The sequence below is a fragment of the Synchiropus splendidus genome, chromosome 11 (assembly GCF_027744825.2).
Source record: "Synchiropus splendidus isolate RoL2022-P1 chromosome 11, RoL_Sspl_1.0, whole genome shotgun sequence".
Classification (NCBI taxonomy): Eukaryota; Metazoa; Chordata; class Actinopteri; order Syngnathiformes; family Callionymidae; genus Synchiropus; species Synchiropus splendidus.
Genome location: NC_071344.1, coordinates 8,152,515 through 8,167,148, shown reverse-complemented (window position 1 = coordinate 8,167,148; position 14,634 = coordinate 8,152,515). Strand labels below are relative to the sequence as shown.

General features: G+C 43.8%; 1 protein-coding gene across 2 annotated transcripts; it reads left to right on the top strand.

Moving 5' to 3' along the window:
* The first annotated feature begins 78 nt into the window (after window positions 1–78).
* vimr2 (vimentin-related 2) lies at window positions 79–10,899 on the top strand. Of its 2 annotated transcripts, none has more exons than XM_053879010.1 (10): window positions 79–205; window positions 390–534; window positions 608–754; window positions 836–955; window positions 2,519–2,614; window positions 3,995–4,120; window positions 4,915–5,046; window positions 7,964–8,074; window positions 8,223–8,347; window positions 10,796–10,899. In XM_053879010.1, the coding sequence occupies exons 1-10, from the start codon at window positions 90–92 to the stop codon at window positions 10,836–10,838; spliced, it is 1,161 nt and encodes a 386-aa protein (XP_053734985.1). In that variant the 5' UTR covers window positions 79–89; the 3' UTR covers window positions 10,839–10,899. The 2 variants fall into 2 exon arrangements, with proteins under 2 accessions (XP_053734985.1, XP_053734986.1); XM_053879011.1 differs by lacking the exon at window positions 10,796–10,899 and adding an exon at window positions 9,698–10,410.
* The last annotated feature ends 3,735 nt before the right edge of the window (window positions 10,900–14,634 follow it).

The window sequence follows — 14,634 nt, the reverse complement described above, 5'->3', positions numbered from 1 at the left end:
TGCACTCTCCTGCTACATTCTGGATCTGATGTCAGTATATAGCTGCGCCTCTGACCCGGCGTCTTTATTTGCCAGGCTCCTCGCTGATCATGGCAATGCTCCGGCTGTCTTCGTACCGCAGGCTGTTCGAGGAACAGAACTGGAGTCGAAATGGATCATTCAGGATGTCGGGTGCTGTGCCCTATTCCACCACAGTGAGGTCCAGGTAGTCTATGATATAAATCTATTCAGTAATATCATTGAGATACTGATATTGAAGAGATGCATTGTTGTGGTCAGTGTCTGCTCCCTATGCTCTGAAAGAAGAAGATAATCCTGACTAAATGTATTTACTAGTCTCGCCTGGATCATTTTATAATGGCACCTACTCCTCTATGTGGTCTGGGCAGGGCTGGAGCTGTGGATGACTGCGACTGTGACAAATTGGACTTTGAAAGTGCAAAGGTTCTCAATAAGGAGGGCCTGAGTCAGTTTGTCCAAGACCGCACCGTCATTGCTGCCCTGAATGACCGCCTGGTCCGACTTATTGAGCTGGTGAGGGCAGGGCTCAGCTCACTTTTAATTTTGCTGTGGAATCATCTCTGTTATTGTTTTCCATTCCCTGCAGGCGCGGTGTATTGAGGAGGAGAATGAAGCTCTTGAATGCCAGATCGATGATCTCAAAGGACGGGTGGAGTGTCAGAAAGTGTCTGGTGTTGTGGCTGCGTCAGGTTACAGTCTGGATGCAGTGGTGGAGCGGCTTCGACGGGACAGGGTTGGTTGGCACTGTGGTGTGACCCTGTCACAGTCTGGCATGAGGTCATTTGCTCACCATCTTCTCCATGTCTCACGACAGGATGAGATTCTTTGTGTGACTGAGAAATCGTTGAAACAATTAGGTGATCTAAAGGTGGAGCATGAGAAGGCTGTCCAGAAACGGATGATTGTCCAGCTGCAGCACCAGGACATTGCTGAGGTGATCGCACAATAACATCGCGATTCTGTTCTCACTTGAATGTGACCCAGAAGTTGGTGGAATTGTTCTGCACACATGACTTAAAATGGCAACCTAAGTCAGTAAGTTTTCACCCAAAGTCTGTCGAACGTCGATTACTTTTGTTTATTTTTTTACAAAATTGTTTGTATTCTTTTACACGACAATCAATCAGCTTTGTTTATTTATTTATACTAGTTATTAAAACTAGTGGTACGCTTTTGAACAATTTATGTTACTCTATTTACTTATTATCATTTTTAGTTTATTAACAGGTGGCATGAATTCTACACTGAACATGCGCGCCATGAGAATTGCGTTTCAGCGCTGTAGCGAGTACGTGTGATAAAGTTGCTGCACACGAGGTGGCAGTGTTGTCAAACCTTTAATAAACTCTTCCTCGGCCAGCAGGGCTTCTGCTCTGTCACATGACAGTTCATCACACTGAACTCCGAACAGCGACTCTTGCAGCCGCGCCAGATGTTCGTCCGCGTTTAATTTCTCCCATACAGATGTAAAACAGGCAGTGATGTGGTGCCGTAATGTGCCGGCTGGATCTGGGAGTGAATTGGAAGCAGCTGCAGTGGGACAATTTGTGGGAAATGGAGGGAGTAAGGGATATTCTTCTGAAAGGCTGCTGCTTTTTCCACATTAATGAGACAGTGACGATGATGAAAGGAGGCTGAAGAGGGAGTTTACTGCCTTTGTTTTGCCAAATCTGCTCCACTTTAAAAGTTGTTTTATATGGCTGCGTGTTTTGCTCCAGCTTTGATTTGTGTCATTATAATATGAACTGAGCATGGAGGGTAATGCTAAGCTAAATATTGATAACTTCAGTTTGCCCATCAATATTCCACCAACACATATCCAATCTTTGGCAAACAGCTCCTGACTCGAGAATTAAAACTCTCAAATCCAAATTGGCACCTCTGATTTATGCCACAGAACAAAACGCCAAAAACCTTGGTTTGGTGACATCACTCGGGTTTTGGTGTCAGACTCTTGGAATTAGGTGAGTCAATGAATTTTCTTAACTCAGAACATGGGGTACTTCTTTGTCACACGAGTGGAACCCACCACATCAGTACCATGCAAATAAGAGCACATTGGCTTCAAAGTGACAAACAGGGATGAGCACCCTCTGCAGCTGCGCCCCGCATGTGATCTTGGCTGGTGCAGTCCATCATGGCCTCCGTTGCCCTCCCGAAATCTCACTTTCAAACTCTGCTTTTGTGTTTACTTGAAACAAAGGAAGACTTGCATCCAACAGCCATTAATCTGCTTCTTACAGAGTAGCAGATGAGAAAAGATCCCCTGCCGGTGGATGAATTGTAGACAGAGCTTTCCTTAATGTCCCTCCTCCTGTTACTGTTAGAAGTTCTGGTTCTGATGGATGTTTAAGCTGGGTCTCACGGCGATGCACATCACCTCTTTCTCGGTGTCACGTTGCATGTATCAGATGCATCTCGATTTTGGTTTACTTGATCGGAGCGGTAGTTGGGTCCAAACAACTCCAGTGTAAATCAAACTGAATCTCCATTGCAGGAAGTGGATGTCGTGACAGCTGAGTGTTTGGCACTGAGGGAGCAGGCTCACATCTATGAGCAGCAGCTGGCAAATATGGAGGCTCAGCACAAGATGGTGAGGGAGTAGACACCATGAATGAAACAACACTTTTATCAGTAGGAAGAATTAATGTTTCACCTCACTCTGGTGAACAGATCCGTGCTGATCTATTTGCTCTACTATAAAGTCACCCTGCAACCATGAACAGCTACGGCTTGGAGATGACAGACAGGTTCCAGTGCCAGATCTACTGACTGATACAGAAAACATGCCGCTCATGAACAGGCATGTAGAAAACATAAAACACACAGGAGTCACACATGTTGAAAACCACGCGTACACACGGCTCATAATCAAGCACATAAAAAACACACAAACATGGAGCAGGCTTATTTTCAGACGTGCGACATGTAAACAGAAAACACACAAGAGTGTACATTCACACTCATAATGGCCTTATATTTAAGTAGTTCACACACACAATACATACTGAAAGCAAACAAGGAACATTCACATGACAGGAACAACACATGTACTGAAACATATACAGGAAACACATACTTCAGGATGACACAAACGCAGAGCATATGCACAGGGGAAGCACATATATGGTTTGTATTATGTTCTCTACACTGACACAGGCTACTTCACTAGTAAGACAGGAAGTGCACCAAACACCCCAGCTCAGCACATCATAGACTGCAGGGACTTATGAAGGTACATTTTTCTGTCTGCTGAGTGACAAACGAACAGACCTAAAAAAGCTAAAGAAAATTGTGCCACTCTGCACTGATTTTATTGGCGGTATTTCATTTTTTAATTAAAGGGTGTGTTAACAAATGTTGGTTCTTCTGCTTAATTTAAAACAATACTGAACTGCGAGTCCTTGGTCGATATTGTTGTTTAATCCACTTGTTGCTTATTTGCTATTGTTTTTATGTACAGTTGAAACTGGCGGTTTACAGATGCTTTTTTTTCCTGCTGTCTAATATAAAAGTTATAACTTTCTTTTTTTTATTAGTTTGAATACCAAAAATAATTTCCATATGAAAAACTAGACAGTTATGATCATAATGTAATTATAGTTTTAAGTTTAAATTTTTAAGTTTAAATGTGTATATATCAACCCAGAAAAGAGCAAAATGCTGAATATGCTGGCTGAAGCTGTGAGAGAGTGCCACTGTCTACAGTATTCTACTCTGCCAAGCAATATACTACAAAAGCAATAAAAAAAATGTTTGTGACAAAGAGACTTAAAGATAGCAACGTCGGTGTTTTGGAGTGATCTCAGTGTTTTTGAAAATTCCTGGTTGCTGCAGGAAACTTAAAATACCTGTTGGAAATGTTGATTGACATTAGATGCGAATGAATTATTATTTTTATTATTACTATTATTATTAATTATTTTTGGGTAAATGTCTGAGTTTTCCCATAAAAACCTATCTTTGGCTGCAGGAGGTGGAAAATCTCCTGACTGACGGCGCAGCAACAGCGATGAGAGCCATGAAATTCAGCAGCCCAGATCTGTCTTCAGCCTTGGATGTAAAGGCACACTACTGCCAGCTAGTGGATGAACTCCAGGTATGACGTTCTGACGCTAAGAATATACTGTATTTTCTGCTCACAAGACTATTTCTGGCTCCTTCAGCATATAGTTTTCATCAATGGGCCAGAAGGCTGTTGCCTTCTACGTCCTCCCTCTGACCACTTGACCCCCGTGTGAGTGCATCTCCGCACTCCCTGTCCACTCAGCTCCAGATGTTCATTTCCACTCTGGCGCTCCCACATGTTTAATTTCCATCAAAACACAGCCAGACAGAATCCCGACAGAGAACATATTTTCAGTCTTTGCGTATCTGTGCTTAAGTGTGAGCCTCTTCCAGCGATGCACCGGGGGTCAGGCTGCAGCTCCACTGGGTCTGACCTCCTCTGGTGCAGGGATAGCTGTCCAGTTCAGAGGTCAGGGCTGCAATCAGACTGCTGGCCGCCTGCCCAGATCTTAAGGAGAAGGTGTCTGTGTTTTCACAGGTCTGTGGATAAATTTACACTTGAACTAGTCCAGGGATAAATACAGATGCTCTGCTATCAATGTTCATAAGGATCGTGAGTTTATCACAATAAAGCACACTTTCAGTTATTACCTCAGTTATCAGTTGAATGTGTGTGGGTCTCTAGCCTTCTGTCCTGTGTTCCATGCTTCTCCCTGACATCTTACTGTGTCTCTTTCAACTTAATCCAATACTTGATATTATCTGAGCAGTGAAACACCTGTGTGTTCATCTTTATCTGTGTGTACATCTGTGGAATGATGCTTGGTGTGAACAACAATTTCATGTTCTTGAAGTGAACCAACAGACACATGTTTCTGTCTGCAGTGTGAGTGCGGCTCTTCCTTCACCACCTTGGCTGCGACTGGTGATGGAACACAGGCTTCAGTGGGAGAAGCTGTGAGGTGGACAGGCAAAGACATGTCCAAGAGGGAGGATGATGCTGAAATAAAGCTGCTCGTACGTACACTTTTGCTTTGCATTTCTGTATTTGCTTATGTGAAAAATGACTCTTTTATTTAAGAACTGAAGTGTTCTAAAATAATCTTCACACTTCCATTTGGCTACACTACGTTTCTACTACAAGTCACCTCATAAAATGGTTATTTTTTTTCACCATGATTTCATGACTATTTACATTGTAGATGAAAACTATGAATGAACACATGGAATTAAATAGTAAACAATAAGCTTCACACATACGTGGCATTCTTGCAGTGAGCTCCATGATGTAGTCACCTGAAATGGTTTTACTTGTAAAATGCGCACGCACACCAAACATTGATTGTATTTGATGAATATTTTAGCTATCCGCTAAGAGCAGGTACCAGGTACTAGGTACTAGGTACTACAGAGCGTAAGATAACAGCAACAGCTTGTTTAAGGATTGTAGTTCAATCTAAGTAAAAATAGAAGCGATCCATGGAAATACATTGTGCGAGGCTAAAAGCTCTAAAAGATGACTGACTGACATGTCAGCTTATGGTATATTATGAAAGATTTTCATTATAAATGTGGCTATTGAAGCTGTAGCTTAAAGCGCTATCTTGACAGAACAAATCTGTCCACTTGGATCTGATATTTACATCTGAAGTAGCTCGTCTTGCTTTTAATCTCACTTTCATATGCTCGAAAGTGTTATCACTCTCTTTATCTTCCTTGCAGTTCATAAGCGAAATGTATGCCCCTCTGAAAAGTCCCGTTTATAGCCTTCATTCACAAGCCAGCTAATTCAAATCTTTCCATTCTACTGTTTCCCGACCTTCACTTTCAAAGAAAAGAGGAGTTTTACATGTCCGCCATCAGCTCCTAAATCAGGCTTAATGGTGGAAATGAATGGTTTCCCACAGCTGGAGGAGGGAGGCCAGCAGGCTTGAGTGACAGCGGGGCAACTGGGTGGGAGATCCTGCTGACCAGAGTGTTTACTCTGCGGACACTTCGGCGGGAGACGTGAAGGGCTTCAGCTCAGACGGGATTTATTAGCTCTGGGTTATTACGAGCTGGTTGCATCACCGGGAACCTTCGTCTGAACCTAATATTTGTCATCTGTGCTGCAGAAAATGTCAGCAGAGCAGGCTTGAATGACACCGACAGACGTGAGGACACAGGAGTAGAGGCTGTGCAGAAGTTGGTGTTATTTCACCTTTATTTTTACATCAGAGACATAAACTAATGTCACTTGAAGTGGAGTAACTTAGTCTTATACAACACTTGTGCTGCTGTCATGTCGTAAATTGTCCCACATGAAGAGACTAAAACAAACATCATAATGAATCCAACTTTAATAGTTAAGACTGAAACACCAAACTAAAATCGTGCATAACAAAACTCACCTACTCAACCGCCACGTCCACCATATTACAGTATAACACACAGTAAAGTTCACAGAAGCTCAAACCTATACACAAGAGGTGCGCTGATGAAGCTTCATGATACAGTGTCCTAATTTTTACAGCCCACTAGATGGCACTCTGTGTTCTAAAATCTTTGGGTTTGATCAACCATTTCAATGAAACCTGTCATCATTTTTTAAAGCAAGAGCGCCACCTACTTGGCTCTGAAAATGAGGACACGGTTTAATGAAAGCCTCATTGGCCCATTGCTACTATACACAAACACTAAAATGTCCAAAAACAGACACGTACACAACACCTTATGATGCTCACACACTGAATGACTAAACACTAAATGACTGACAAACACAAACAACAAAACACACCTACACAAATGGACATTCGTGAACCAAAAAAGACTCACACATGCCTGATAATACTGCAAATCAGAAATCCAACCATCAAAGTGTACACTCCAAAACACACCTTTAAAGCTCTCCACACCTGTCCACTAACACCTGACTGAAAACACAGTGTAATTTCCTGTTTATTGAGGCTGGACTCATCAAAATATCACTTGATTTATTTAATTCAAATGATGTTTAATCGCTTCATCGTGATCTAATATGACGCCAGGAGAGGAGCCTTTCGGGTCGGACCTCAGCTGGGTCCAGGCTGCAGCTGTAACAATCAAGGCGCTGAGCTTCTCATTACCGTGGTAGTTTCATTAGCAGCAGCTCTGTAAATAAACAGTGAAACCGCTGCAGAGCTCTCCCCGACGTCCGCATCATCCTCTTCCTCTCCCTCACCCAAACCCCCAGCTGACTGATGGACAGCTCGGCCTGATCTGCTCTGCTTCCTCTCCTCCCCGTGATGGACGCCGCGGGTCTGGTTTCTCCCTGAGACACAACATGAGCAAACAAACAGATTGCAGTGAGATCAGCGCTGATCCAGAGATGTATATAATACAGCAGACACTGATGGGTTGTACACACACACACAGACACACATGTCGCCACTTAACATGCCAGAGAGAGCCGAGGAGTAAATGGCTGCACCAGGTCGGCGAGTAGCAAGTCACATGATCTCTCTGGAAGATGAGCGCTGAAGTCGAACGTCCATCTGGCGGGAAATCGTGCAACTAGATCCTGGTGATGATTCAGGCAGCGTAAAACTAAATGTATTAAAATGTTCTTACTGCTACTATTGATCAGCGATAACAATATGTCCGCCTCCTTTCAACATGCTGGGCCCCAGTTCTTGCAGAGAGGCTTCATCCACTGTTACTACTTTTAAGAAACTCGCAGCAAGTTTGTGACTCATTTGCTGTCAGAATGACGACATCAATGATGAGAAATAAATGAACATATCAGCATATTACTCGGTGCTGGGCGCTTTTTCTGCCGGAGAAGTTTTAAATCTGCACATAATCATCTCTCCACCTGAAGTGAAGCAGCCTCTCCGGTGGAAAAACAGCCGTGAGAAAGAGTGTAAGTGTGACGACTTCTATTTGAATAAATCTGCGCTGTTTTACATTTTTGCAGATGGCAGAGCGGCAGAAGGAGCTGGCTGAGCTGGAGAAGTGCAGTGAGGAGCTGGAGGATGAAATTGAGATGAGGAAGGGGACGTACGCCGAGGAGATTGCAGAGTTGGAGGTACGGCTGGGGACTGATTATTGCAATCACACAGTGTAACGGATCAGTGCTTCAGACCTGTTCCTTCATTTAATCTCCAATCTCTCCTCTCTGCCGCCACTGTACTTCGTCTGAATATATATATATATATGTGGTATATACAATTCAGTGTCGTGTGGCTGAAATGAAGCGTCAGGAGACGGAGCTGGACGTGCAAATGAAGGAGCAGTGTGAGGACTATGATGAGCTGATGATGGAGAAGATGGCCAGAGACATGGAGATCGCTGCCTACAGGTGGGTTCTGAGTCAGACCTGGGCGTGAGTCAGAGCCAGCTTGGAACGCCGGGCCTCCGAAGCACCAAATGGAGATCACAGTTTGTTCCTTCATTGTACCACAGATTATTTCAAAACAATTTATTGTTTAAAACAAAAGAGTTATCCCTGCAGTATTAAATCTTACTGTTTCTTTTTTGAATTTCTTAAAAAAAGAAAAAAAGCTTAGTTAAAAGGAAATTAAATTAAAATAAAATGGTTCATAATTGTAATCATTCATAATTCATAAACAAACAATGAACAATTAAAAATCCAAGAAAGAAGTTGAAAGGACAAAAGGAGTGAACATTGAATGACTATATGCTTATTTTTACGGGTTTAGGAAAGGTATATTGAACCTAAATTAAGTTAAAACAAACGTCCTGCTATATATATATATATATTAGCTAACTGTCCAGTATCTATATTAAAAGATCTAGTTTTTAACATGGTCACTTCGCTTCTCTGTCTTTCTCTCCTCGAGTACATTCTCACAATGGACGCAACAACGTGAGATGCAACCTTTGCACATAACTTTCAAGTCGCATTTTGACTCATTAAAACCTTAAGTTTCAGAACCTTTAGCACAACACAAGTGCTTTCAACTATTACTGTTGTAGTACTGACACATAGATAGACAGTGACTAGTCGAGTGTCAAAATAGTTGCAGCCCTACAATGGATTAACATGTTAAATGGAATGAAATTATTCAGTCAATGCAAAAATTACTAAGTAATGAACATCATGAATGATACTCTATGAAAGAAGCATCATGAGATGATTGTGATAGATTATGCAAAATTGGAAGAAGGAACACTAACATCATCAGAGAACAGTACAACAGTGCTGAAAATATATGCATTTTAGATGAATTATAAACATGAGGCTTTAAATTATACAAGAGAATTGACTCATGATGGGAATCCCCTTCCGTGGAAATGCAAACCTGTGTAGGGACATGTTGGCTGATGCACAACATCCTTCCTGAAACTTGACATACGACTTCTCTTGCCACTAAAGTGAAATAATCTGGGTCTGAGTTCAAGTCCATCACCTCACATAAAATCCAGATTCCTATCTCAGCTGCTGGTGCTCACACGTAAACAAACCTTCACGGCTCTGGTGCCTGAAGCCGTCTGAACATCAACAGCTGCTGTGATGCAGAATAAGTGGACTTGTAAAAACTGAAAAAGATTTTTCACGCTTTCAATTCAATCCACGTCTTTATTTACTTTCAACATTCCTCGCATGTGAGCGAGTCCTTCCTCCACGTCAACAGGTGGGGGGCTTTTGAGTGAGTAACGCGGATGGTATTTTAGAAATATCCTGCAGACGGTGTTTCTGAAGATATTCCTCTGAACAAAGGGATGATGACATCATCAGGAAGTGACCGTGAAAACTCCGCCGAGGTGCTCCCACCATCTGGTGCGTTCGCTGACATACTTCAGTCGCTGCCCTGATCTTCCTCTGCAGTCCTGAGCTCGGAGCCTCATTAGAATGGGTGAAGGAAGACCTCATGCTGTTTGGACCGTGCGCTGGACCCGGGCCAGCTCTTCTCCACGCCGGCCTGTTAATGTCAGCTCGCCCCCCCCGTCAACCTTTACACCCATTTCCAGATTCGCCACAGTTTTATGCCCCTCACAACAACAAAAACAGTCCCACAGACGTTGGAGACGCAGACGCCAGATTCACCTCCTTTCCCTTTCTTTAGTTCCTAGAGTTTCATCATCCGTGATTAAGACCATGAATTAGAAATGAAAATGGCGGTTGTTTGTTCCCTCTGGTGTTGTGGCAAACAGTCTGCACAACTGATGCCCCCAGGCGACAATTACTGTGAGGCTGGTCGCCTGTGAAGGCATCTCTGGCTCGTACGGACAGATGCTCCCACGTTCCCTCCGACGCCTTATCCTCACTTCACTTCTTCTGTCCAGACATGGCAACAAGTAGCACAAGTAAACACTCACATATTGGCTCAGACGGAGGAGGCTGGCGTTCCAGCATTGCAGTGGAGCGTGTGCTAAGTGTGAGCCTTAGATTCTGATGTAAATATGGTGGTGCTAAACTCAGACCCGGGGGCTGGATCTGGCCCCCCCACCACACTAGAGTGGCCCGTTTGCTATAGCAAATCTTCAAGCACACTCTGACCAAAAACTGAAAGTGAATCCATTTCAATGACATTGTTTTGTCCTTTTGTGATGGTATCACACACAGCAGCATCAAAATAAACTTTAAAATATTTTTACATATCAAGTTATGTTTCGATAAAATTGACTTAATGGCTGCCTCGCTGAAAAAGTCCAGTTAAAAGAAGGACAAGAGCTATAAAAAAAGGCTGTTGCAGAGTCTTGCTGTCATCGAGTCAAGCAAATTGAAATGATAAAAGTTACATTAAAATTTATTTGCTTAAGCCCATTTCTTTGTGTTTCTCAGGAGCCTGGTGGAGGAAGAGGAGCGGAGGCTGCATGACCTTTGAACTGAGTGCGAGTGTCTTGAGTTCCTCCACTTGTGGATCAAACATGAAATAAAAAACAAACCACACTCGGCTCTGGGCCCAAGCTTTTCTTCCCACCGCACCAATCACGGCTCCTTGGGTCTCATCATGATAGATGAAGCCGTCTGGAGGTCCTGGCCCTCCGTTGATAACGGGTCCTGGCAGGTGACCCCAAGACCACAAGAGAGATGGAGCTGTCAGGAAGTGGTGGGAGGATGGTGACGTGGGTCCAGTCGGTGTCTGTCAGTAATGTTTCCTTAAGTGGGTTTTATCTGCACTATCTCTGTGCTGTGACTCAGAAATCCGGCCGATGGCGCGTACAGGAATCCAACTGTAGTCGTCTCCTCCCTGATGTCTCCTCGTCCATCACTCAAACACCCCTGATTGCTGCTCTTAACCTCCAACCCCTCCACCGTCTGCTGATGTATCGGCAGCTCTGCCTTTACCCACCGAAGACCCTCCTGTCCGTCGCTGTGCGCCTGGAGCTTGTTTTATATAAAACCCACCGCCAATGTTTGGTTTGCTAATGGCTCATGTAGCGCTGTAGCTGGTGGTCTGCAGCTGCAGATCAGGAGGAATGGCCTTTAACTCTGTGAATATATTTGGCAATCTTCCCATCGTCTTTCGCATTCGGGGGCAATTTTTCATGCCGTAAACAGTCTTTGATTAATGGTGAAGCACCGCACTCATTAGGAGTTTAACTCTGATCCAGTTTTATATGAATGGCTGTGTATTATTTAAATGCAGCAGAACTGACTGGGGTCCTAACCACGATGGTGGTCAGGAGAGGACACCCTGGAAAGGCTGCCAGCTGGTGCTGCAACCAACCAACCTGTGCATACTAGTGGAGAGAAGGACGGAGCGTGAGGTGCCTCCTGGCAACACATTAGTCTCAGTATTTTTAAGATGTGTTAGCAAAACCACAAAAAAAATCTTAATCAGTAATCTGGTGTTGGGTACCAATACTGTTAAAAAAAAAAGTAATGAAGTAAAAGAAGCGAGCTAAAATGAAAAAGCAAATTTCCATATTTTATGGTTCAAAAGTTTTGTAATTGTAGGTTGAATCTTGAAATATAATCCATGCATATTAAAAATCCCTCGGTGAAGATGAGTCTCTCGCTCTCTTGTTGGTGGTGTTTACATTTGGCTCGTAGGATCTTGTTTAAACGCGCTGGCATGACATTTCACATTCCTTTTTCATTGATCGTTGTATATGGTCTGCTGCTTATCAGGGTTGGGGATTACAGCAAAAAAATAATGTTTAATCTCATTTTTTTATTTTTCAACAAAAGTAGAAAATATAACTGCGGCCTTTAACAAGAAAACAAATAAGACAAAGTAAATATTATAACGCCCAGGCCCATTCATACTCTCTGAGGACAGAACCAGCTAGCTTGGTGGCTACAACAGGACTCGGAAGAAGTTGCCCAAAACACCAACAAATGGCCGGTCTGACCTATTAGTTGAATGAATGTAGGCAATTTTGGCACCAGACATTCATCCTGAGACAACAGAATCAAATTTTCATACAGAACACAGCGACTTCTGGTGGTCAAGGAGGAGAGGCGAGTCCAAGGAGCTGGCGAGTCCCTGTTTAATGGGGAAACAGGGCTGTTGATGGAAATAGACCAGAATTTTGATGATCACTGAGGTTGGTTGATCGACCATCCCTAATGCTAGAATACTAGACAAGAGTCTGGAACAATACATATTCTGACAGCTGACAGACATTTAACCAAGGACCTCAAACGGCCCCAGGGCCACACTTTGGACACACCACATTCAGAAGATTCAATTATGTGTTGTCTGCAATAAAGGGGAAGCTTGGCAAATATTTTTGGGGGAAGTCAAACATGTTACATTATGATTTTGAGTTGCAGAGACTCACAATGATTGTGATTCTGCGAACTTAAGATCTTCAGTGTGGGAATCATTTCAGCTGTTTCTGCTTCATCGCAGATATTGTCTATATTTGTCATGTATTTTGAAGGGCAGACACTGATGTTTTCAACGCGGTGCCTATAGTATATGACACCTTCATTGTAGACCACAATAAAATGCTCCTGCTTCTGCTGCTGTGGTCCAATAGGTGAGTCTTTGACCTCGATCTGGAAAGTTAAAAAAAATGGTTTTCTTGCTCCAGACTTCATATCTGCCGGCGACTTCTTTATCAAAGTCTGTGTTTCATGAGAACGGCACTATCAAACCGAGCACAGAGCAAAGTGATTTATGTTCAGTGATGCGGCTTTCCTTCATCTTCCCGCTTAACGTGAGATCTGAACATTCCCAGCAATTAATGATCACAAAGGATTGTTGGCGCTGTCGTAGAGATGAAAAATGGAGCTTATAGCGGATCAGATGAGATTAGCCACAGTGGGTGAACTTGTGGTGATGAGTTAGACTCTGTGATAATTGACTCCCCGTCCGAAGGGGGAGAGAAAGAGAGAGAGGGGTGGTCACCGCGGTCAATTGTCCCGACTGAAAACCTTCAGTGGACAAGTGAAAACCAGGGTTTCACAGGGTTGAAGTGTTCATCTGGAAAAGCAGCGGCGGGGCAAGTGAACGGGGGACGTTTTCAGAAGACAATAAATGTTATTCTCTTAGGCTTGAGCTTCATTTTGATTCACAGTGTTTGGCGCTGACATTTAGCTGAAAGCAATAAAACATTACTGTTGGAAAAACACTCGCTGACCTCTGAAAGCTGGTCCGCCCGGGGCAGAGCTGTGGTACCTCTGCACCTTGAAGCTGGACAATTTGATCTGGAGCACTCTAAAGCTGAGTCACGGATCAGCGGTCGGCCAGCGCCTTGGCCTTTTCATCCCGTTAGTCCCGGCGGTTTCTCTATAGCTGCGAGGTTGAGAAAGCAGAAAAACAAACAGCTCTGCAGGCGCGCGCCGTGGCGAGGGTTCCAGCTTTGACTGAAGGTTTCAGCGTGACTCCGCTGCTGCTGAGGGAAGCTATTTTAAACAACGTACGTCCAGGATATAACGTCCCATTAGCATCACGCCGCGCAGGAACGTCTGCACGTGAAGAGTGGCAGGTCGCGGCGATAAATCACCACCTATCTCCGATCTGCGGCGGAGAAATGTGATTAAGGCCCGAGGTAACGCCGACCAAGGTCAGCTTGTAAAACTCAACCTGCTCGTCACCTACGCGTCGGTATCGGCCGAATGATCTCGCGCCTCCAGGTTCACCTGGACAAATAAACAGTGCCGTCACCGAGGACAAAGGTAATTTTTTAAAGTCGCCGCATGACGCTGGTGTTTGCAGAGCAAATAAATAAGAGGACAGGGGTTGAATTGAGGAAGAAAATAAGAAGAGTGAAAATATACAAAGAGAGAGAAGGCATTGAGAAAGTATTTCCTCAACAAGAGGGAACAAATAATAAATGGTGGGGCCTCATGGGAGGCAGGATCGGCACGGCCAGTGGGAAGTGGGCATCTTTCTTTTTCGTCGGACAGTGGGAGTATCGCGGGGCGAATCTGGGAATGTTGTCCGATATAACCCATGTATCAGTTACGAGAGAATCATTTCCGCACGCAATTTCTGGATTCCCCCTAGAGTGAGGTCAAGGTTCTCAGCAGAAAAAAGTTGGAACGCTAGTTGCCTCTTGCCTTTTTTAAAAAGGTATTTTGGGGTCTTAGTGGTGGGTTGTTGGGGGTTGGAGTGCTGCATCTTAGTGGCAAAAGTGGGTACAGAGTTGAGGAGAGGAAAAGTTGTTGGGGCGCATCAGTGGCTATCATCGCCGCAGAGGTTTCTCTCTCCACCCATGTGTTTA

Bases quoted from the DNA above. Each gene is read 5' to 3' on its own strand.
- vimr2 (XM_053879010.1), top strand. From the start codon at position 90: ATGGCAATGCTCCGGCTGTCTTCGTACCGCAGGCTGTTCGAGGAACAG. The intron at 535-607 runs GTGAGGGCAGGG...CATTCCCTGCAG, and splicing joins TGGTCCGACTTATTGAGCTG to GCGCGGTGTATTGAGGAGGA. The intron at 2,615-3,994 runs GTGAGGGAGTAG...CTTTGGCTGCAG, and splicing joins TGGAGGCTCAGCACAAGATG to GAGGTGGAAAATCTCCTGAC.